This window comes from Leuciscus leuciscus, assembly GCF_965113295.1.
Source record: "Leuciscus leuciscus genome assembly, chromosome: 19".
Lineage (NCBI taxonomy): Eukaryota > Metazoa > Chordata > Actinopteri > Cypriniformes > Leuciscidae > Leuciscus > Leuciscus leuciscus.
The window spans coordinates 33898979-33924788 of record NC_138743.1 but is presented as its reverse complement, the minus strand read 5'-3'; the positions used below and the strand labels follow the sequence as shown (position 1 = coordinate 33924788).

At 37.9% G+C, this 25810-nt stretch overlaps 1 protein-coding gene and 1 long non-coding RNA gene across 3 annotated transcripts in view; both read left to right on the top strand.

Moving 5' to 3' along the window:
* nbas (NBAS subunit of NRZ tethering complex) overlaps positions 1–25810 on the top strand; it is a 187830-nt gene that overhangs the window by 68680 nt on the left and 93340 nt on the right. For both annotated transcript variants that reach the window (XM_082147804.1, XM_082147805.1), the window contains 5 exons: positions 3261–3323; positions 12125–12247; positions 12430–12532; positions 16611–16840; positions 22743–22855. In XM_082147804.1, coding sequence (XP_082003930.1) covers positions 3261–3323; positions 12125–12247; positions 12430–12532; positions 16611–16840; positions 22743–22855 — 632 coding nt within the window. The remainder of the gene's footprint in view (positions 1–3260; positions 3324–12124; positions 12248–12429; positions 12533–16610; positions 16841–22742; positions 22856–25810) is intronic.
* On the top strand, positions 9474–11311 carry LOC309482594. Its single transcript, XR_014200330.1, has 2 exons — positions 9474–9582; positions 10371–11311. It is a non-coding gene; the product is annotated as an uncharacterized lncRNA (long non-coding RNA).

Below are 25810 nucleotides of genomic sequence, written 5' to 3'. Positions count from 1 at the left end.
TGAATAGAGCGTGATCATATATTATAATGATGATAATTTTTTTTATATAAAAAACACCGCTTGATTTAGGCCTCGAGGTCTGAGGCTATTGGCCCCGCCCTACATGTTGTTATCCCTGGCTCGAACTGGCCCGACAGTGGAAAAGCGGCTAGTGTAGTAATTATAGATGAACTGCATGCAGGTATTCTTAAAATATAAGTACATATTTATAAACAATATAAATAAGCGGAAGTTGCTTGAATGGTGGTTTCATTATTATATTCTTAATGAAAAACACAACAAAACAGGACAATGACAAACTCATTTAAATAGTTGCTTTTACATTTAGCTTTGAAACCAAATCTTCCGCCATCTTGTCAAGAGTGAGGCGACATGGGCGAAGTGAGGTGAAACTCAAGTTCTAACTGAGCATAGGCCTGTCACGATAATACATTTTGCTGGACGATAAATTGTCCAAGAAATTATTGCGATAAACGATAATATTGTCGTTCTGAGACCATTTTCATCTAATATAATGATAATGGCATAATAATGCAGGTACACCTTTTCAAAGATCTATAAACTTTTATTTCTAAAGAATATTAAACATTGAAAACGGAAAACATTTTAAATATCCACAAAAAATGAACAAAACAACCAAAAACAATAAAAGCAATGGACTCTCAGTGTCTGTTAACAAAAAAATTCACTTGAATAAATACCAAAAACAATAAAGAAAATGAATGTAAAGAAAATTGCACTTCAAAAAATATTAAACATTAGGCTCAGACATAAATAGTGATACATTCCATAACAGGCAAAACTGCCGGTTAGGACATTTGTAAACAAATAAAAAAAAAAGCCTCAACAGGCCATATCACACCATTTTGCTCTGTCCTGCTGTTACTTTGTCGACTAAACGCCCGAGTGATTGTGTACTGTCGGGAAGAAGGAGACGCACTTTACTGCGTGTATATGCTACGCACTGAAAATACTTGGTTAGGATTAGGGGTGAGGAGTGCGTGCGTATTAAACGCCATAAAGTGCGTATCATATGCACGCAAAAACTATTTTGGGCGTATAAATGGCACGAGAAATAACATTCGTGGTATAGATACGCATTTTCATGAGATCGGGCTCGCTCTCGCGTTTTGGCTTTGAAACCAATTCCATCTTTTTCTTTTTTTTTTTTTCTCCAACTCACAACTAGCGTCTTCTCTCTCTCCCGGCAGTCGCCGCAAGCAGTCCCGCTTTTCCATACAAAGACCATGTGACTGACAAGCGCCGCCTCCCCACACAAAGTCCATGCAACTGACAAGAGGGTTCACACTCCTCCTATACGCTAAGGAACCGAGAGTGGTCATCCAGTCTCTTTGGTAGAGAGAGAGAGAGAGAGAGAGAGAGAGGGAGAGAGAGAGAGAGAGAGGGAGACGAGGAAAACAAACAAGCATGCAAATGGAATTATCGTGGCCGGAAAAATTATCGAGCTCATTTTTTTATCGTGCGATTAATTGATTTATTGACTATCGCGACAGGCCTAACTGAGCAGACACGTTCAGTTTTTTAATTCTAGTGTCTGTTCTCTAACTGAACTAAATGATTTTTATTACTATAAAAGCTCAAAACGGCGGTGCCACGGTGGGCAAGTGATGTAACCGGTGTCGCGGCTGAACACCGAATATCGCAGCAAGCCTAGTGCATTGTATCAAATGATTAATTAAACTAAAGTAGTTAAAGACACTTCATATAAAGTGGGTCCAAAGCTGGCCATTGAAATCAACTACTTGCGGGTCCCTCAACTTCAAAACTTGTCTGGCAGTGCTTTCACACAAACCCTGTCAAAACCACACACACACAATTAGCATGTGTGCACAGTTGTCAGTAAGCCCCTGATTAGCTCATTATTAGCACAGCATGTGTCTTTCTGCCTTCAAAGTGTGAACCCTTGAAAAACCTCTCAGCGTTCCTTATTATATTCCTGCTGTCTTTAGACTCTTGGAGAGTGAGAGGCCTGTCACTCGACCACATACATTGATATTAAATATAAATGTCTGCGGTCTTTGGAATACAGATTGAGTGTTAGCGTATGTGCAAAGGGTTGATGTCTTTTTAGCACTCAGTTCTCTCGTGGGGCAACATAAAAACACATTTACACCAAAAAAAATTATGTGATATGCGAAATTTGGCATCAGTTATATCCTGAGGGTTCGGCATTGTTATGCTAAAAACAATTTTGATACATTCTACAAACGCCATCTGCCTTTTTCTCATTCTCACTTTCACTCAATCTGTTGTTGGAAAACCTCACTGGACCTTTGCAAAGACCCTAATGTGTTTTTACACTCCCATTGTTGTCCAGGGATCAATACTTCAGGGCTTTTCCAGAGCCGCCCTTATTATCTTTTGCTGCTTCTGGAGAAAAGAGGGTGTGTTTGTGAATGCTTTTCAGGCATGGGATTGGGAGATGAATTGGATAACTTTATAATAAAACTAAAATACAAAAATCTTTTTAGTGAAACTTGGGAAGTGCCTTGGGAAATAGAGAAATTGTGCTATCAATTTTGTCAGCAACAAGTTTTTTTGAGCCATCTCCATGGCAACCAGACTGTCAAGCAGAATTGCACATGATTTCTGCTCAGGTTCAGATAAGGGGCACAGCTTCAAAAAAACACAACTTGTAAACACAAACCTTAAAAACGGCAGTAGCTTGGCTGCTAAAATATCTGCGATCAGTTAATGAAATTTGCTTAAATGGGGCTTGCAAACATTTTTATTTAGTCAGGATAAAATGCTACTTTTGAATGGCTGTCAGTGAAGAAAGATGCTTTTTGGGACCAGATGGTGGTGTACAACATTTACCAGCAGGCACTAAATGGACCATGCTATTGTCGTGTGTGTTGACCTTGTCTTGGGATCAAATACAAAAAGGATTGAGTTATTCATAGAGGCATCTATAACCAATGAGCTTAATTACAAATAACAAATAACCAGCGTTACTGACATACCGACGCACTGACATTGTGACATTACCACATAATGGAAGGTTTCAAATCTTGAAAGTGACTTTTGTTTAATGCAGTCTGTGTGTGTGTGTGTGTGTGTGTGTGTGTGTGTGTGTGTGTGTGTGTGTGTGTGTGTGTGTGTGTGTGTGTGTGTGTGTGTGTGTGTGTGTGTGTGTGTGTGTGTGTGTGTGTGTGTGTGTGTGTGTGTGTGTGTGTGTGTGTGTGTGTGTGTGTGTAGACAGCGGATCTCTGATCTTGTTTTCTTCTCTCTCATCTCAGACCTGAGACAGACACTACAAAAGCCTTGCATGACCAGGTGGACACTCTTGAGAAACACTTGAGGTAAGAAGAGACAGAATGAGTCGAGTCAAATTTATCGGTCTAGTACTTTTCACAATACACATTGTTTCAAAGCAGCTTTACAGAAAGTCGTACTGTTAGGTCTGTAACGCCTTAATGTTTAACATGGCATTAAAGTGTCATGGCTCAGGCTCATGGCTGAACATTCAATGTAATCTATGTCTCAGTGCAATGGATTTTGCATCTATAATTTTCTCTGGAAGATCAAGCTATGAAATTATTATTAAACATTATGAGGAATGACCAAACAAGATGCTTTGTTTCTTTTTACACATACTTTAAAAATACTGCTATATATACACACAATTTTTTTTTTTTTATACACTACAGTTAAAACTTTTGGGGTCAGTCAGATTTAAAAAAAAATTTTTTATGCTCACCAAAGCTGCATTTATTTGATTAATAATACAAATAAAACAGTAATAGTGTGGAATAGTATTACAAAAATAAAGTATTCTATTTTAATACAGGGCTCTAGACTGCAACTAAATGGTCGCTTTTCGTGACTTTATTTTTTCTGTTGGTGCGACTGAATTGAGTTGCCCTTTCATGCAGTGTAATAGTTGTTTGTGACTGTAAAAGGTCTGCAAAGTTTTGAAGATCAAAGTGCACAACAAATACAGTGATTGTCTCCTAAAAGAAAGAATATATTCTGAACTGCTCACACTTCCTGATACATGCATATTTATGTAACACAGTAACAGATTTGCTTATGTAAATTAATGTTATACATACATTTATTATATTCTTTTAATTTTATCTCATGTATTTAATTTTTGTAATATTTTATTTTTAATTTTAGAATTATTTGCTAGTTTAAAATAGCTTAGAAAATTTAAAGCCCTGTTCGGATGGTAATTGTTTCTCATGGGGTCGTAAGGTAGTTTTACATTTACGTGGATTTTTTTTATTGATTTTATTTTTCATAACTGAAATGCTGGATAGTATTTACAAGAACAATATTTCATCACCGCTCCACCTCGGCGAACAAAAAAAAAAAACTAAAAAACATTTTTCTCTAGCATTATTTTCCAATTATTAAATTAAATGCGAATTTATTCATATTCCAAGCATATGACATTTATTTTCAGCAGACAATCATGCGACTGACCACATTAGCAGGTCGCGGGGTTACAAAACTAGCTCCTCCACCATCAATAAATCGCCATCCGAATGCATGAGTTTTATCACTGAGGTGCCATGCAGATTTATTTTTACAGACATCCACATGAGAAACAATTACCGTCCTCATAGGGCTAAAGACTGTATTGCATAGCTCACATTATTATTATTTCAATAATGGTGGATGTGAATTTCAAGTTGTGTGCAGACAAAAAGGCGAGACATTTCCATTTGACCTAAGTTGATTTAATGATTTTCATTTTGGCATTGGATTCATCACTCAATTGTGAGCACAGTAGCTTATCAATAACGTAACCAGTCTGTTTCAGTACACTGAGACAGATTGGCTATATTACCTTGTATTCCAGAGTAGGCTATATTTATTATTTATGTGTTTGAATGAGACTGCAAAATTTGCATATTAACTCACGGAAATACATTGTAATTCTTTCTACATGTCATTATTGTGATGTATGTGTGTTTTCTGGAAGGGTACTTCTACACATCTGCAAAGTCAAGGGACAAGGGCCAGTCAAGGGACTTATGAGGGTCTTAAAGGGATAGTTTATCCAAAAATGAAAATTCTGCCATTAATTCCTCAACCACATGTCGTTTCAAACCCATAAGACTTCTGTTCATCTTAGGAACACAAATGAAGATCTTATTGATGGAATCTGAGAGCTTTCTCTCCCTCCATTGACAGCTACACAACTACCACTTTGACGCTTAAAGTTCATAAAGAGATCGTAAAACTAATCCATATGAATTGAGCGTTGTACACCGTGTCCTAACTACACGCTACGCGATAAGATTCCAGCGACAGGCACACAGTGTGTCTGTCCACACTAGACGCGACGTGACTGTGAGATGCCACAACGTCAATCAAAAATCACAGCCAATCAGAACAGCGTGTGGGCGGAGTCTCGCGGCAAGTGCACAGCACTAGAGAGTAAACTCGACGGAACTCGCAAGAAGTAGCTACATAATCAAATTCACAAATATTACACCATTTAAAAAATACATAGGCTACTGAGTTACTAAAACAATCTTTGTCAAATAATACACTTGTTTGTTCACAGTTTTAACGTTCATGTTTCCATTTGTTTAATTTCAAGATCTGAGGTGAATTATGTCCATTGTTGCTTTTACAGCCACAAAGCTGGAGCACTAAATGATATTCAAAGTCACATTTCACGCTTTTAACATTAAATAAAGCATATAAACAGCACCTGAGATTATCATCGCCACACTTTGTGTTTGTTGTTCCAGCGCGACGTCGCAGAAAAATAGAAACTGTTTCTAAATTAGAATCGTCACGTGTCGCCGTCGTGCCTGGTTAGGACAAACACTCTGATTAACATGGAAAAGATACCTTTTATCGCGTGTCGCAGCGTCGCGTGTAGTTAGGACACGGTGTTTGTCTAAAATGATTGATTTATATGATGAGCTGATTGAATTTAGGCTTTTTTTCCACATAGAAACATTCATCAACTCACACATCAGTTGTGGTAAACAGAAGCTCAAGCATGTTCGTTTGATGTGCAAGAACCAATGGGGTTCATTCGCGTGTGTGTTACGCAGCACGTTTGAGCTTCAGCAAGAACCAATGAGGTTCATTCTCGTGTTACGCTGCACGTTTGAGCTTCAGCAAGAACCAATGAGGTTCATTCTCATGTTACGCAGCACGTTTGAGCTTCAGCAAGAACCAATGAGGTTCATTCTCATGTTACGCAGCACGTTTGAGCTTCAGCAAGAACCAATGAGGTTCATTCTCGTGTTACGCAGCACGTTTGAGCTTCAGCAAGAACCAATGAGGTTCATTCTCGTGTTACGCAGCACGTTTGAGCTTCCGCAAGAACCAATGAGGTTCATTCTCATGTTACGCAGCACGTTTGAGCTTCAGCAAGAACCAATGAGGTTCATTCTCGTGTTACGCATCACGTTTGAGCTTCAGCAAGAACCAATGAGGTTCATTCTCGTGTTACGCAGCACGTTTGAGCTTCCACAAGAACCAATGAGGTTCATTCTCGTGTTACGGAGCACGTTTGAGCTTCAGCAAGAACCAATGAGGTTCATTCTCGTGTTACGCAGCACGTTTGAGCTTCAGCAAGAACCAATGAGGTTCATTCTCGTGTTACGCAGCACGTTTGAGCTTCAGCAAGAACCAATGAGGTTCATTCTCGTGTTACGGAGCACGTTTGAGCTTCAGCAAGAACCAATGAGGTTCATTCTCGTGTTACGCAGCACGTTTGAGCTTCCGCAAGAACCAATGAGGTTCATTCTCATGTTACGCAGCACGTTTGAGCTTCAGCAAGAACCAATGAGGTTCATTCTCGTGTTACGCATCACGTTTGAGCTTCAGCAAGAACCAATGAGGTTCATTCTCGTGTTACGCAGCACGTTTGAGCTTCCACAAGAACCAATGAGGTTCATTCTCGTGTTACGGAGCACGTTTGAGCTTCAGCAAGAACCAATGAGGTTCATTCTCGTGTTACGCATCACGTTTGAGCTTCAGCAAGAACCAATGAGGTTCATTCTCATGTTACGCAGCAGGTTTGAGCTTCAGGAAGAACCAATGAGGTTTGTTCTCGGACCTTCAAACAGGTTCGGTTGAGCTTCTGTTTTTGTCCGATGATCAATGTTTAAATTATTGGTATTAATCTAAATACAGCATTATGTGTATGTTTCTCACAGCCTTTCCGCAGTCAAAGCTAATGGAAAAGAAAGGAACGTTGTTGTGTCTAGCTGGTACTTGATTGTTTTGATTTGATCAGAGGTAGTACTTGACCAGAAAAGTTTGTGACCCGCTGGTGTAGTCAGTATTCGGTGTGTAATGACGTTAGCTTCAACTACTGAGAATAGCTTTCATTGTGGGAAGAAAGGATGGGAAATTGTACATTTTGTCTCTGCTCACGTCCTTCATGACATCTCCCTCATGAAGCACACGAGAGAACTGAGGCGTTTTACGCATTCATGCATATACTGTCCAAAACCTGCTGATGTGTACACTCATTTACTCATTTACCATTCACTTCATAGACCATGTCAGTTAGTTTGCTATATTAGAAAAGATGGAGCATAAATGAGTCTATCCGAACACAGCTTGAGACCATATTGCACACTTTGTGTGACGTTACATACGTAACACTTCCTGAATGACAATTGAAATTCTGTCTGGGTGTTCAGACAAAGACATAAAAAAAAAAAGAAATCTGATTTTCAGGATAAGATTTATAAACTTTTGACTTAATTTTATTTATTATTTTTTTATGCAGACTACACCCCCCCCCCCCACAAACAAAAACCGAACCCTCCCCATCTGAACAAAGCATCTGTGTGTGTGTGTGTTGTATGCTGCACATTGTTTGCATGTATTGCTGTTTTTTTCCTCCTTGTGCCTGTTTGCGTGTGTGTCAATCTCGACTCAGGTGACGTGATCAGCCTGTAATGGCTCCGTAGAGACACATTCCTTTGGATCCATTAGAATTCTGTCGGAGGAAAGGATGATGAAAGTCTCTCTCACAGATATTTATGACTGGCCTGGGAGGGCGCAGTCACTATAGCCTTAATTTCACTCTTTTTCTCTTGTTTGCTCTCTATTTTATCACTTGTCTCTCAAGATTTACCCTTTCCCCTCACTGTTTCTGAATTGTATCTTTGCCAATGTTTTCTTTTATTTCCTTGCTCTCTGCTCCCTGTTTAAATGTTAAAGGGGCAAATCAAAACACGATTTTCTTTGCTCTTTTGAAAGAAATCAATGTAGACATACTCTGTTCACAACGACTAGACATTACAAAAAACTGGCTTTAGAAGGCAATATATTTGTTTTATTCACTGCACTTGAGCATTACTGTTATAAAATAAATGTAGCATGAATTACAAAATACAAGTCTTTAATTATAGTGAATGAACCCATTAACCCTCTGGTGCTCGTCGTGTGTCGGTCAGAAATGACAGATTAAAAAAAAAAAATTTTTTAAGGAAATTATTGTACTATATTTTAGTTCGATAATGATTAATATTTTAGGATTTTATGGTACTAAATTATATTTACGCTGTATTTATAATCCAACTTAAAGGGGTGGTTGATTATGATTTCATTTTTCTAACTTTAGTTAGTGTGTAATGTTGCTGTTTGAGCATAGACAACATCTGCAAAGTTACAACGCTCAAAGTTCAAAGCAAAGGGAGATATTTGCTTTTAAAGAAATTGCTTTTTAAGGACTACAACAAACGGCTGGTAGGGACTACACGACATACCTCCCGGGTTAGTGACATCACCAACCCTAGAATTGACATAAACCCCGCCCCCTGAACACGGTTTATAGATTATCAAGACAGAATATGCTAATCAATGACTAAAGATAACTACACATACATAAATTCATCAACTAACCATTCAGAAACGTCCTGTTGCATTTTACACGTTGTCACTTCTTCTTGAGTCTCTCTATCTTTGTCTGAATCTGATTTGAACATAAAAGGCTAAAAGTTTTTGAAATTTTCAGTGCATGTCTGTGTGAGTGCAAGCTGTTAAAGCTCCGCCCTCTGTGCCGGGAGCAGCAGCTCATTTGCATTTAAAGGAACAGACACAAAACGGTGCGTTTTTGCTCACCCTCAAAAATTGACAATTTTGACATGCTATATAAAAATATCTGTGGGGTATTTTGAGCTAAAACTTCACATACACACTCTGGTGACATCAGAGACTTATTTTACATCTTGTGAAAAGGGCATTATACCACCCCTTTAAACTGGTAAACTTCAGATTATTGCTGAAGTGAAAAAAAAGTTTAAAAAAGTGAACTTAAAGTTATGTTTATTGTTATGAAAAATGCACAAAAATACTATTTAAAATTTTTATATGAAATACATATTTTCAAAATCATGTATTACTCTAAAACTGCAAGAAAATCAAAGCCCTAAACCTAAACAAGTTGTTTTCCAAATTTGAGGTTGATATCTCAAAAAATGAGCTTTCAGTAAGATTTTGTGTGGCCGCAGTACCAAAGAGTCTTGATTATTGTTTTTGGTGTCTACTAGAATAGGTTTTCATGCTTGAATGTTCAAAAATACATAATTTTTCACATTTTACATTATTGCTCCACCTTTCTTCCCAGTCTGTTATGGCGCTTTTCCACTGCATGGTACGGCTCGGTTCGGCGCGGAACGGTTCGACTCGGCGCGGAACGGTTCGGTTCGCTTTGCTTTTCCACTGCGTGGTACGACTCGGCTCGGTACGGCACGGTTCGGTTCGCTTTAGCTCGGTTGCTTTTCCACTGCAGTTAGTACCGCTTCAAAGTGGGTGGGACTGATAGTTATAGTTACCGTCTCTACTGCCATTACATCATCATATTAAATGCAAATTTTTCATTCCGTGTTTCCCCATCCGCTCCTCGGCAACCAACGAGAGGAACGTCTGCACCTCGTCCACTGACCACGATTCAGCCATTTCTTTTTTTGAAGTTCATTCTCTTTTTTTTTTTTTTTTTAGCAAATACTTTTAAAACAGGCGCTACAGTGCTGGCTGTTGTCTACTGGCTTTTTAAATCTAGCGGGTTTAGTGTCTCGTGTCGTAAATACAATGACGCTGGTAGTGATGATTCTGTCTGACCAATCAGTGATCTGCAGTGTTTTCACGTCACATTTTAGTATCGGTACGGTACGCTTGGAACCTCAACAGAGGTGGTACCATTTAAAGCGAGCCGTAGCGTACCGTACCATGCAGTGGAAATGCGTCATAAGTGAGCCGTACCGAACCGAGCCGTACCGTACCATGCAGTGGAAATGCGCCATAAGTGAGCCATACCGAACCGAGCCGTACCGTACCATGCAGTGGAAAAGCGCCAAAGCGTGCCGTACCGAACCGAACCGTACCGTACCGTACCGTACCATGCAGTGGAAAAGCGCCATTAGTAACGTTCCTTTTAATTACCAACTCTATGAAGCCCCTCCTTCTTAAAAGCACAATGCACTCTGATTGGTCGGCTGGACCAGTGCGTTGTGGTCAACCGCACAGAACGTGTCAACTGCATCGAACGCGTTTCGGGAATGTCACGCCTCTTACCGTAACCACAAGTTTCAACACAGTACTAACGCAACTCCACCAGCCCTCGCCCCCTTTTTCTGCGTATGTCTTATGCAGGAATTATTGAAATGAGGGATATTGTGATGTGTACATTCCTTGAAGAAACCTCAAGTCTACAATCGAGGTGTTTCAGGGAGTTCAGAAACAGAATATGCTTTGAATTACAGAAATATGTGGTTAATTAAATCAAAATAATCAAAATAAAGTTGAAAAGTAAAACAGTTTGCTTGTTCAAGCAGCTAATTTTGGAGCAGGTCATGATCATTGGAGAAGACTTAAAGAGCTATAGACAGATGGAGAGAGGAGAGAGAGGGAAGCACAAAAATTGAACAAACAAAAAAAATCTGGCCCCAGCAGATTGTAGAGAGAAAGAAAGGGACACGAGGGAAGAAGTGTGAGACTGGAAGAAAGGAAGGAAACCGAAAACATCTGTGCTAGATGCTCTCAAGGGACAGTATATCCTCATTTATTGAGGGCATCTCAGCTAGGCACCGCACCAGTTCAGCTCACTGAGGTTCATTCAGACACCTCTTTCTGTTCTTGGCTCCTCCGAGCAGCTGTTAGCATAGCTGTGGTTAAGCATGGCTTCTGATGTAGTTTGCCATGATGGTCCTCAGCTGGTGGGTTGAAATAAAAAAAATGGGTGCGTATTGGATATCAAAACCGTCTCAACTTTTAAGGTTGAGAAAATCTTTTGGTATGTATGTCAAAGGTTATGCATCCAATTAAACTGATATTTTGCTGCAAAATCTGTCATCTGTCACTTGGTAGTATCCAGTCCAGTTATGTAGATGCTATTTTTCTGGAGAAAAAAACAAAAACAAAAATCCTACAGTATATATGCCTTTTTAAAATTTTTAAATATTAACATGCGTAAGACTTTTGCACTGTGTGTGTGTGTGTGTGTGTGTGTGTGTGTGTGTGTGTGTGTGTGTGTGTGTGTGTGTGTGTGTGTGTGTGTGTGTGTGTGTGTGTGTGTGTGTGTGTAAAATATAAAATACAATTATAAAATTGATATTAAATATTGATATAAAATTTTAATAAATAAAATAAAATACAGTTATTTGTAATTGTAAAAAATATTTTTTTCACAATATTACTTTTTTAACTGCATTTGATCAAATAAATGCAGACTTGGTGACTATAGGAGACTATAGGAGACAAAAACATGAAATAATCTTACTGACCCCAAACTCATGAATGATAGTGTAAAGAGTGAGGGCTTGCACACACAACGATTTATTTATATATATTTATATATTTATTTATTTATTTATTTTTTGGTAATGAAGCTTTCAGTGCACACAACAACAAGAAGACACATGATGATAAAAATAAAGAATAAAAAACTAAAAAACTATAAGGACAAGTCAAGTCAGACTAAACATATTTGCAGATTATCAACCTATTTACAGTTGTGGTTATGAATAAATAGGAGTGAATTTGTCAAATATTGCACTAAAGGTGGAGCCATATTCATATAGCATTGGTTTATAGGGCTTCACACACTAGTCTGTTTTTACATTTTAAGCACTTTTAATTTAGTCACGCTTTTTTCTGTCTCTCTCTCCAGCGTTGCTGAGGTGTTAGAGAAACAAGGTCTCCAAAAGCCCATCTCATTCGTGAAGAAGAGTCAGAGCAGCAGAGATGAAGCTCACCAGCTGATGGTCCTACTCACTCGACACACAGGACGCAAGTATGACACATACACACACACACACACACACACACACACACACACACACACACACACACACACACACACACACACACACACACACACACACACACACACACACACACACACACACACACAACCACCTTAACATTTCCCAGAGCGCTCATGTGCACCTGTCTCACTGTCTGTTGTTTGCTTAGAAACCCTCCTGTGAGTGAGACAGTGTGGAGAAGTTTACTTCAAGATCTCCTGGACATGCAGCAGAATGTGTATACCTGTCTAGAGCCAGAAACCTGCCATCAGGTAAACTTACCATCAGTATAATATAATATAATATATGTATTATTATATTATATAATTTATGCTTAAAGGGATACTTCACAGTTTTTTCATATTAAACTATGTTATTCCCTTAACTAAGACGAGTTGATACCTCTCTCGTCTCAGTGCGTGCACTCAATCGCTCTGGCGCGCGGCGACACTTTGATAGCACTTAGCTTAGCCCAGTTCATTCATTAGGAACCAAACAGAGATGAAGTTAGAAGCGACCAAACACCTCCACGTTTTCCCTATTTAAATACAGTTACACGAGTAGTTACACGACCAAGTATGGTGACACAAAATAAAACGTGGCGCTTCAAAGAGTCAGAGTGCTCCCGAGTCCCAAGTGCTATTGCGCCATACATTATAGTTATCCCTTTTACCCGCTTAGAAAAGCGCCACGTTTTATTTTGTGTCCCCATACTTGGTCGTGTAACTACTCGTGTAACTGTATTTAAATAGGGAAACCGTGGAGGTGTTTGGTCTCTTCTAGTTTCATCTCTGTTTGGTTCCTAATGAATGAACTGGGCTAAGCTAAGTGCTATCAAAGTGTCGCCGCGCGCCAGAGCGATTGAGTGCGCGCACTGAGACGAGAGAGGTATGTATCAACTCGTCTTAGTTAAGGGAATAACATAGTTTAATATAAAAAAACGGTGGAGTGTTCCTTTAAATCATATTGTATTTTATAACATTTTATTTATTAATCTTACTGTTGTGACTTGTCTGGTTTGTCACAAAGCTATTTTGTTTCACTGTTCTACACTATACGTTATGATCCTTACTGCAGCGAGTTCCTGTGATCTTTCCTTCTGCCTCACAGCTCCAACATTATCTATCCTTTCGTTCCCGTCTTTTGTTGCTCACCCTGGTTTTCATCTGTAAGTGTATGACTGTATATCCGTATGTGTGTGTGTGAAAGTGTCTCACACTAAGCATTATTCTGATGCTGATGTTGGGCTTTGTCTGTTTGCTCTGTAATTTAGCGGCATTCTCTTACGAGACTGCGTTCTGTCACTATCGATTTCTTCATCACAATCAAGAGCAGAACGGCTGAGCTGAACTTGCCGTCAGGAGTTCATCCTCTATTCTGCTGCTCACCCCCTCGACTAGCAAGAAAAATGATTAAAAACACCAACAAAAGAGAATTCTCCTTCAACCTGTTCTCTTTTTGAGTTGCTCCTACCCAGTTCCTGTCAGTATGGGCTCCTGCACTGTATTTTTCTCCAAGCTACCGAAAGACGGTCCCAGACGAGCGGTAAATCGAAAGTTCGGAGAGCAACATGAAAGAACTTGAATGTAGTTTCATGGAATTGGCATTCTCACCATTTCCCCTCAGCGTCTGGGTCCATTTGACGGAGTGCAGCAGAGTTGCTTTGAAATCTCCTCAATAGCTAAACAGCTAATGAACTTACACAAACCTCAGCAACCAGCTCTAAACTGCCTCACTTCTGTGGGTGTGCATTAGGAATGGCTCATTGGCTCGCAGACCGAGCAGGGGCGGATATTTCATTTTGTGCGGTGTCGGGAGTTAACCGTGTTATGTTTATAGGTGCAATGTGCACTGCAGATATTGGATTCTGTAATGCAGACAGATTAAAGCACTTGCAGATTATATTTCTAAAGACCATATGAAACTCCAAGGGCCACGGCTAATGGCGTTCTGGTTTTGCAACACAAGCCGCGTTTCCATTACCCTTTAAATTGCGCAAATTGAAATTGCGAATTGAAAATACGCCCAATGGAAACACGTCAATTTCACAAAAACTCCCATTTATCGCAAAAAAAAAGTTTCTACGCTCGCATGAGGAGGTTTTTCAGGCAGTTTGAAACAGAAATATTTCACAAAACTGCAATGGAAACACTTTTTGTGCATTTACAGTCACCTGACGTAGATGACGCGGTGTGTTTGGACAGAATACGAGATAGAATTCTTTATTAAATTCATAAAAGACAAAAGAATTACAGGAATACTGGATTCTAATCCTCAAAGAAATGCCACAATCAAGACCTCAGGGCAGAAATGAGGGAGAAACACCCAGAAACACCTCATATGTGCCGCTCACAGTATAAGAGTCCTTCCTTACCATTAAAGGGATAGTTCACCCAAAAATGAAAATTCTGTCATCATTTACTCACCCTCAAGTTGTTTCAAACCTGTATGAATTTCTTTTTTCTGCTGAGCACAAAAGAAGATATTTTGAAGAATGTCGGTAACCAAACAGTTGATGGACCCCATTGACTTCCATAGTATTTTTTTTTTCCTACTATGGAAGTCAATGAAGTCAAATAATTCATACAGGTTTGAAACAACTTGAGGGTGAGTAAATGATGACAGAATTTTCATTTTTGGGTGAACTATCCCTTTAATGCTTGGATAACACACATACGACTTCGATTAATAATAATGGCCAGTGCATTGGCTGGGATATACGTAAACCTCCCAACATCCGTCGCCATGATTTTTGGAATATGACTTATCGCGAGAGGAAAAAATTAAGTTTTAGTCGCATAACATCGGTTAATGGAAACGCCGTCATTTCTCAATAGTTTTTTGTCGACATTTAGAAAAAAATCGCAAAAGTTTTGCGCAAATCTGTAATGGAAACGCGCCTACACACTCTTTCGACAACTGTCTTAATATTTTCTCCCCAGTAAGGCTACTTTTGCTGATTTCAATTTGATTGTTCAGTAAATGAACTATAATCCCTTGAAACATTGCAAATTACTTAATTATGATGGAAAGATTATGAAACGTATAGATGCAGTTGTTATTTTTCTACGTTTATTACAAAATATTTCGATATTTACGAATTCAAAAGTTCATAAGTTTGTGGTCAGTGTGTTGTGGTTGTTAAAAGAAGTATTATATAAGTATATATACTCACCCAGGCTGTATTTATTTAATCCAACAATTGGTCAAAAACAGTAATATTGTGAAATGTTATTACAATTTGAAATAACTGTTTTGTCTTTTAATATATTCTAAAATGTAATGTTTTCCTGTGATGGCAAAGCTGAATTTTTCAGTGTCACATGATCCTTCAGAAAACATTATAATATACTGATTTGGTGCTCAAGAAACATGTCTTATTATTATCAATGTTGAAAACAGTTGTGCTGCTTAATATTTTGTGGAAACTGATACATTTTTGATGGACATTTTTGATCAAAGAACAGCTTTTGTTTGAAACTTGCTGACGCCAAAGTAGTTTTTTATTTTATTTTTTATTCTGATTGGTGAAGGTTTCTCTGCAGGGTTGTGGTTAGTGTAATTATTCACTAGGAATTGTACAGTTAAATAATGTGGGCCGATGGCGTACCAGAAGTGCATCCACGTTCTTAACGGATTCGTAGCTCACAGTATGCATGTCATTATAGTTCATTGTTGATCTAAATTATGTTTTATTGATTGTCACCAATATAGAGTGCAACTGTTGGCTTCCTGTAGTAAAAATCCTATTCATTTTCTTCATTGGGGAATTGGTGGTCAATATAAATGATTAAAAAACACTTCCTCTATGAAGAAAAAAAACTTTAACTTTACTTTAAGAATCCGCCAATTGCACCCTATAACAGTGACATTCAATAAACAATATTCAAGAATAAAGATGCTCTTAACATCACCACACAACAAATAGTGTTCAGTGGGTTTTGTGGGAAGAAAAGAATGAGTAATGAGAGAATTAGCTATGTCTATTATTTATTTGGATTATATGATGTTTTAATGAGGGAACTTTGAGCAGTGTTTTAGTTTGAAGAACACACACATAGGCCTAACCACACAAAAGGCTGATTTCTTACTCTGCATAATGTATCTGAAGGCACTGAAATGACACGGAACACCACAGCTGATGCACTGAGATGCTCATGAGATTGTGTTGTCATTGAAAGAGCAGTTTTTGATATTTCTCCTGCAGTGATTCTCTCTCGCCCGCAGTTGACTAAAGACAGGTGATTAATTGCCACCTGAACGTGTGCTTCCCGTGGGTCTCTGCTACATGGCACTGATCGCTTTCTCTGTCTCACTCTGTCTAACTCTGTCTCTCTTGTTCTCATGCAGGTGTTTGTGGAGAGTTTGTTATGTTCGGGACGAGAGGAAAATGTCCGTCTGGCGGGTCAGCTGATGCACTGCAGCGCCGTGTCAGAGGACACTCCGGTCAGCGTTTCGTTCCGGGGTAAAGCTCACGCCCGTGTGTCTTATAGCCGCAGCGTGGAGCTGGTTCTGGCGGCCGCCCGTGAATACTTCAACTCTTCTGCAACCCTCAGTGACTCCTGCATGAACCTGGCCAGGTATGACATCCCATGATGATCTGATTTGTTTAGATGGTTTGTGCTACTTCAGTCTATTTGAACCACCAAAAACCAGCACAAAATAAAGCTAAGCATCTTTATAACTAAGATTTGAATATTCCAAAGGATGAGGTCAGGGGAGAGTGGGAGACTTTCCTAGTTTTCAAGTCTCTCTTTGACTCTTTACACATTGAAATTCTCAATGTTTGTGATACATATTTTCTTTTTTTTTGTGAATGATGACTCAAAGTTTTAAATTAAAAAATACAAAAAAAAAAAAACCCAGTATTTTAATTTTGTTGAACTATTCATTTCATATTTCTCATGTAAAGCAGTGATAAACTCTTTTTATTTATTTATTTATATATAGTAGTGCTGGGCAAAGATTAATCGCAATTAATCGCATCCAAAATAAAAGTTTGTGTTTGCATAATATATGTGTGTGTACTGTGTATAATTATTTTGTATATATAAATATACACATATCATGCATGTATACATTTAAGATTTTTTATTAATTTATATATATATAAATTATTTATATTTATATATAATATAAATTATGTATAAATGTATAAACAGTATATGAATGCAAATATTTCTTAAATAAATACATGCATATGTGTGTATTTATATATACAAAATAATTATACACAGTACACACACATATATTATGCAAACACAAACTTTTATTTTGGATGCGATTAATCTTTGCCCAGCACTACTATATAGTTGTTGTTATTATTACTATGATTATTATTAATAATAATAATAATAATAATTGTATATAATATTAATAAAGGTATTATTGTATTATATAAAAATAACTCATTTTAATTATACAAAAATGAATCTTACAATATCGCAAAATAAATTAATAAAAAGTTAGACGTTTATTCATTTTTCATAAAAATCTTTTTTTGACAAATTACTCAGAAATAGCAGAATAGTATAGGCCTAGTTATTTTTTTGGTCTTCAATCATAAAGCTGAAAAAAAAATGCTATCAACCCCCCCCCCAATGCCCCCCCACCCCATAAAAAAAAAAAATCAGAAATGTGTGAAAATAGCCTGAAACTTCCTTGTCTCTTCAAACTCCGCTGCAGTTTTGTAAGGAGTTTATGATGAAAGAGGAAGAAACCCCACAGGAATCAAACCTTCCAACGTCATTCTGGTCTCCTGCCTCTCTTATGAGTCCGGCCCTTCACAACGGCTATTATTGGTGTAATTAGCTGCCATAATGAGAGATGGACTCCATCAGAGACAGACAGTCGGTCGCTCACTTCCGCCCTGGAGCTCTAGGTTAATGTGTTTCCAGTCTCTCTGTCTGTCTGTCTATTTTTGTTGTCTTGGGCTGGAGCGCTAAGGGTGACAGACTGCGGCCCCTGAGCGATGGGCCGTGTTGCAAAGTGGGTCAGTAATTAGGCCGTCGTCTGTTCATGGGCTGGACGGGCCGCCACTCCATATGCAATTCACACGCGTCTCACATCACTGTCATTCTCTCACGCTCAGATGCCACTGACAGACGGGGAAACTTAGATGGACAGTAATTATGAGCTTAATGTTTAAATTCTAGGACTTTCGCCTCCACTGAGAGAGACTGAAAGATTGAAAACAAAATGGAGGGAGAATGTGAATGTGTCAGTGAGGGACTCACTGGAAACTAGGACTGGAAAGTGACCGATTGACTGACTGATTTCCCTATTTATTGAAAGAAACGGTAGTCTTCCTGTTTTGGAGTCAGTAGTTCAGAAAGAATTTCAGTGCTTTGCTAAGTCCTTGCTAATTTATTCCAACTTTCAAAGTGAAAGTTCACCCTAAAAAGGAGCATTCTGTCATCATTTACTCACCCTCATTTCGTTTCAAACCAATAGCACTTTCAGTCATCTTCTTCATCTTAGAATCAAAAATGAAGATATTTTTATGAAACCTGAGAGATTTCCGTCCCTCCATTGAAAGTCCATTCCACAACTGTGACGCTTCAGAAAGTTCATGAAGACATCGTAAAATAATTCCATATAAATTGTGCAGTTAAAACCAGGTCTTCTGAAGAGACATGGTCACTTTATATGATGAACAGATTTAATTCAGACTTTTATTTATATATAAACATTGATCCAGCGCATATACATATGGAGCACATCAAATATGGTCAACCGTACTTGCTTGACGCACAAGAACAAACCTCACTGGTACTTATGCATCAAGCAAGCACGTTTGAGATTCGGTTTACTGATTGATTCTGATTAATTAATTAATAACTGATTCTGATTCTGTTTACCATTATTTTTTTATTATTACTTTTCCAAGCAAACGGATTTTTGCCTTGTTAAAAACTCTAATTTCTGTTGGATCTCAATAGAAATAATAGAACGTAAGGAGGTTTGTTTCCTCCACAAATGTTCACATTTTCTACATTTGCAAAACCATTAATACTACTTTTAAATCATGTGTGTAATACTTTTTTTTTTTTTTTTTTTTTAAACAAATGACCTTAATAACCTAAAATACATTCATGGAAATCTAAAATCTCCATCTTTCTGGTTTATTAGCTATGCTGAATATGCCCTCGTTCAATTCCAAAGAGATGTTTTTCAAATGTCAATGCGAAGTGCTGTGTCTTGGCCTTGAAAACAGGATTCCTGTGTGTAATCCTGAGAGAGCGAGTACTTAAGTCGTCACATACAGACACTTCCTGGCAAACAAAACCAAGAAAAAACACTTGTAATTTTTAGCTTACTGAGGCTAATCAGAGGCCTTCATTACAAAGACCGTTTTAGCCCCAGGACTGTGCAGAGGGCTGTGCAGAGAGTGTTTAGAGCGGTCGTTTCTTGTCGAATGGGTTTTATAGGGATTGTGGAGATAGCTGGTGCTGTTGGTACATTTTAATAGCAAAGCAGTTGTCTTGGAAACCACTTGAAACCGTTCGGGCTGCTCTGACACGTTTAAAAGAGTGTTTTTAAAGTGTTCAGTGGAAAGAAAGTAGAGCGATGTGGTAAAGGAACATGAGGGTTTTCATCTGTCCGTGCTTCAGAAATCTGGTGGGATTGTAATGTGGTGAATTGATGATGATTTTCCTAGTTCCTCAAGCCTTTTGGTTGACTCCTGGTCTTCCAGCTGTAATGATGATCCGGACCATCATGCCTTCTAATCACCTTCAGTGTAACGGCTGCTTTAAGCCCAAAGTATAGGCTACTTTTTACGCATGTGAGAGGCGGTTGACACATGCGCTCTAGAAAGTTTCATCTTTGTCCAGTTATATAAATATGCGCGGTTACAAAAATCAGGCGGTGAACGTAACGTACATGCATACTATTCTGGTGATGAACTTTTCGTCACGTGCACTGACTGAACGCGGACCCTCGCGTACACCGTACACGTAAAACCGTATTCTTTGGGCTTTGGCTGCATGTGTGTTCTTGCATTTGTTGCAGGTGACATTATATTACATATTACATGTATGTCTAAAGTGGCCCTGAAAATGATTTAGACTCTTTAAACAACACACAAAAATGTGTGGATGTCATGGTGTTATACAACAAAATATCAAACCAATGGCATTTATTTTAAAATGTTGCAAAATAACACTTTTCCAGCAAAATATGTCACAGAAAGGGAGTTTGTTTAGGCTTTAAATGAAAGAGTAGATGTACTGTGCGGTTCAACATTAAGATAAAGTATTTGTAAACTTTCTGGTTGTCAAATGTTAGTTGTTCGGCTGCACGATTTGGGAGGAAATGTTTCGTTTTTTTCCTAATTGGGGAGAAATAAAGAAGAAGAAAAGATTTTTCTGATTTTATAAAAGCTCTGGGTTTGCTGTGCTTGTTTGTAGGATGCATAATTTAGCCCAAAAAATCTGTCATTATACATCAATATGACCATATTTATATTAACAAAATAAGACACATCCACATTCACTATAGAATAAAAAAAAAATAAGAAAGAATAATGTAGTACTAGTAATAATAATTTTATTTTACAGTACAACTGTAAAGTTACAATACTAATATTTTTGGTTTTCCTAATTTCCTAACCCATTAAGCTTTTATTTTGAAGGAAACCCATAGGGAAGACCTTAAAGCTTCTCTTTTGTTGAAAACAGACTGTTTATATGTGCTTTCTCTCACATCCTTGGGAATGTGATGAGCATTACTCAAGGAGAATTGATTTCAGGTATCCACTTAAATTATCTCGAGTCTAGTTTGTTAAAAATCATTCAATTCTTTACAAAAAATATGTTGTTGTTGTTGTTTTTTTCATTTAAAAGATCATTATTCAATGCCACTAGGTATATATTTTGTATTGCAATACAAAGATATTAATTGGATCTTTGGCCTCCAAATGTTTGAATGTCCAAATGTAAATTTTGCCCAGGGGAAGTGATGTTTGATTAATAAGTATGCAGTCATTTAGCAGACATTTTCAGATAAAGCTTCGGTAACACTTTATTTTACAGTGTCATTGTTACATGTAGTTACTATAAATTATGCATAATTACATGCAACTAACCCCAAACCAAACCCTAATCCTAACCCCATAGTAAGTGCATGTAGTTACTTAATATTACTCAGTGTAACAAAGACACCTTAAAATAAAGTATAACCAAAGCTTCTTACATTTATACTTATTACAGACACGGTACACTCAAGGTCACTGGTGATAGTTTTACACTACAACCTTGTGGTTGCCTACCCCAGATCACTAAGCCACACCACTATGATTAATATGCTGTGTACTGTATTCGTAGGAAACTGCTGCGTAAGCTCCTTAAACTATTATTTTTTCTATCGGCCTGTAGTTGTACGACCCACAGTAAATCTCATGCAAAGCGGAGCTGGAAACAGTCTTCTGGGTCCGATTGCGGTGTCACTGAAAATAACTACCATGTAAAACTCACAGATTGTTGAGGAAACTACTCGAAAAATACTGCTGCATTTGTTCATGTTGAGTTTTTTTTTTTCTCCTCAAGCTCTTAAATTGAATTATTATTTCTGCTCTGCTTTCTCTGTTGCTGTTGGCTCGGCTCGGCTCAGAAGTGCACTGCTAGCTTCCCAAGGTCCAGCTGTCTCGGCCAAACTACATCCTGAAAGTGACAGCAGAGCTGGCCTGGGATCTGTGCTTTTATTTGTTTTTTGGTCTGTCCCTGTTGTCCTATGAAGCACATTTATAGCAGCACAGATGTGAAGCAGACGCGGACCTCTGCAAGCCTCTGATAACAGTATGAAAGCGACTTGATGTCAGAGTCTCAGTCTGTAATTAAGAAATAAGAATAATCAAAACTCTGATTCGCTTTAAAGGAACAGTTCAATGAAAAAAAAAAAAGAAAATTCTGCAATCATTTACTCACCCTCATGTTGTTACAGACAAATATGAGTTTCTTTCTTCTGTGGGGAACAAAAGGAGTGTTGTCGTTTTTCTTTTTTCTTTTTTAATTTTCAGAAAAGTAAAGAAGTTTTGGGTGAACTTAACCCTTAAAGGGTAACTAAACCCCTGGTCAGAGCCTGACTCCACCCACTGGCAATATTTGAAAAATGCTGGAAAAGTAGGCAGAGCCCAGTGGAGAGGGGGCGTGCATCTGTGACATATCTCTCTGCAGGCAAGGGCGTGGTTAGCTGGTACCCTCTGATGTCAGAGGGTACCACAACTTCCAATAGGAAAATTCAACTGCAGTAGCCACTGTTCAACCTGAAGAGGGCAGCACTCAGACGTTTTTACACCATATTTTGTAAAATTAAAACACTTTAAACACAAATGTCAAAAAAATGACTTGAATCAATGAACAGCACTAATAAAGCCCCATTCTTACAGATCATTAACTAAAAAAAGTTGGTTTAGGGTTTAGTTACCCTTTAAGTATTATATTTGGAATATTTTGTGTAGTAACTGGTGTGTGTGTCCAACAGGTCGTGTCTACTGTTGATCACGGATTGTCCTTCTCTCATCCAAGAGGAATTGGATCTTATCAGCGCCCTCTCTCGTCTGGAGCAGTTTGGCGTGAAAGTTCTTCCCTTACAAGGTAAATCAGCACTAACCTATTACTACTGCTCGAAAATATGTTCTCCTTCCATTTCCTTCAGGAGATTGGTGCTCAAGCTCACTAAATCATCAAATCAACCATTGGAAAATATGCCCTTGATGTTCCTGTTTGTATTTATTGCTCTGTTTTCTTTTTCTGTTTGATGTAAAAAAAAAAAAAAAAAACAGATACAAATAAATGGTCAAAATATAGCAGAAAAATCTATTTTTCACACTAGTGATCATATTTGAAATGCACTAAAGTTTAAAGATTTCTGGTCAGTAAGATTTTTTTTTTTTTTTAAGAAATTAGTTTTGTTTTAGCAAGGATGCATTAATTGATCAAAAGTGACAGTAAATACATAATATAATGTTACAAAAGTTTCTTCCAAATCAGCATATTAGAATCTGAAGGATCAAGACTGGAGTAACGGCTGTTGAAAATTCAGCTTTGCCATCCCAGGAATAAATAGTTATTACAATTTAAAATAACTATTTTCCATTTTCCATTATTTCACTCTCTTGCTGTTTTTACTGTATTTCTTTGTATCAAATAAATGCAGCCTTTGTTATAAAATGCTTCTTTTAAAAAACTTTTTTTTTTTTTTTGCACTAAAGTGGCCACAAAAAAAAGAGGAAGCAATTTTTCCCTATCATTTTGAACAGCCATTGTTGTCATGCCGATTCAAAATCCTCATTGCCTTCATATTTTTCTAATCTATTTTTCATTAGATTAGCATTAGGGAGAGTAATATTTAATAATTTTAGTTTATATTATGCACTAATATAACAATTCATAGCAATTAGCTGCAATTTATAAAAACGTATAGTTCCGTTCCTTGATTTGAGCCGTGATCGGAGCTGTTGCAAATTATTGTATTATTCTAACTTACACCTTAGCATTACATAAGTTTTACTGCGGCACTTAAAATAAATATTTGTATGGACTAACCGTTTTCTAAAAGCAATAAGCCCTGTTAAGCCATGGTTTACAGTGAATTTAAAGCAGTTCTGTTCTAAATTCAGTCAAGAATGCCTCTTGGGTCAACATATTTGAGCGATGAAACATACAAGTTTGTTATATTATCCAGCACTAGTCAAAACCTCACCTTTTTTCCTTCATTCTTCCGTATCGTTCATGCTATAAAAACTGAAAAGATGTGTGTTAAAGAACTGTTCCAGTCAGAAATGAATTTAATATTGTTGGTCTATATACACAAAATGAACATATTTGGCCGTTGCACCATGACTTTTGGTAGCAGCCTTGAAAAACTCCGTTAGCTGTTTTTACACAAGAACATGTCCTGTATGGACGGCCCTTAATTCGTCAAGACCCGCGTTCTTGTGATATAACTGACACGCTCATCTGTCATCAAGAGCTTTTCTTCATTCATTTTCAGTTTTCTACCAGCTACTCTGTAGAGGTTACAAAAGAGAAATCTGGTAAAAACCAATGTTAATGTTCTGGAGATCTAAAGCAGACAATCATCTAATTTTAATCTGTTGTGTGCAGTGAAGCACATTTGTGAGATGGTAGAGACAAATTCAAAGTATCATTGATAATACAACACATGTGAAAAGTGAAGTAAAAGTACTCGTATTTCTAAAAAGAGGAAGGCCTCTTTAGCCCCATGTGTGCTTCTCCCAGTGTCCTTTTGAAGAAGTGTGGAAACTCTTTTATCTAGTCGAGGCAAGGCTAGGAGCAGCTCATCTCTCCTTCCTAAACTTATAAAGGAAGGCTGAATACATAAAGTGGAAACTCTCCTTGAGCTCATTCGCCCTTCCTGACCCGAGTGACCCCGCGGCTGTCTGTGCGCGCCAGCCTTTTTCCTAGCAGGAGAAGTTATACATCCAACAGGGAGCTGTAGCCTGCCTCAAAGCTTGACTTACACCTTCATTTATCTGCTTATTACCCATCTTCTCCATTCATTTAAATTTTCGCTTTTCTACTTTAAAAGAGTGAAAGATAAAGAAGCAAAAGCTGAACTGTAATCAATTAGGTTCACGTTCAAGCAAACAAAAAAGCTCTTATTGCCGCACGCTCAGAAGCGCGGCTGTTTTCGGAAGCAGGTTAATGGGTTTGGCAGGTGCTTCTGATGGCTGGCTGGTCCCCAGTGGTGTCTCCTCTAAAGATGGAGCTGTCTGCCCCCCACAGGCCTGTAACTCGTGGCCCGGCTCGGCCCCCTGCCTGCAGGAGATCAGCGTGACCTCCAGCACAGTCCACTTCCAGCTCAATATTTTAAACTGTGCTCAGTCAGACAGCAGAGACCTGCTTTGTGTCCATCCAATTACCACACATCACAACTACTTGCTTGTTATGACAGGAAGTGTGGAGAGTGCGTGCAGTGAATTCTGTGTTTTTTTTGTTTGTTTTGTTTTTCTAAACCTTTTTTTAGTTAAGATCTTTGCTGTGATCTAAATAAATACTAGCTGATGTATACTGCACAGTACATACTGTATACTGTGTGTGTGTGTAGCAGTGTGTGTGTGTGTGTGTGTGTGTGTGTGTGTGTGTAGCAGTGTGAATGAAAGGCCATGGAAATGGAAAGTCAATTCAAGTGAGTTGCATTATGGTATGGGGAGAGTGGGGTAAGCTGTGCCAGTTTTTAACTACTTTGTCCTCTGTGCAAGGAGAAATTAGATTTTTAGGTGTGTGCCATCAACTGAAATTAGGTGAAAGTATCCATTTCTCAACAAAAAAAAGAAAAGTGGTCCAGAGATACAACTTGCCCCACATTAAGGAGATAAAAATATGAATTATGAAATATATGAAAATTAAGTAAAAATATGAAGATAAATGAGAACAGCAAAGAAAACTGTATCATTTACAAGATTTAATTTGTTGCATGTTGTCCACATTTTCATAAACCTGGTAGAAAAACTGTTTTATTCAATATTTAAAATGAAAATTTAAAGAGAATATTTTAATATACATATTAGTATTTTAAGAAAATGT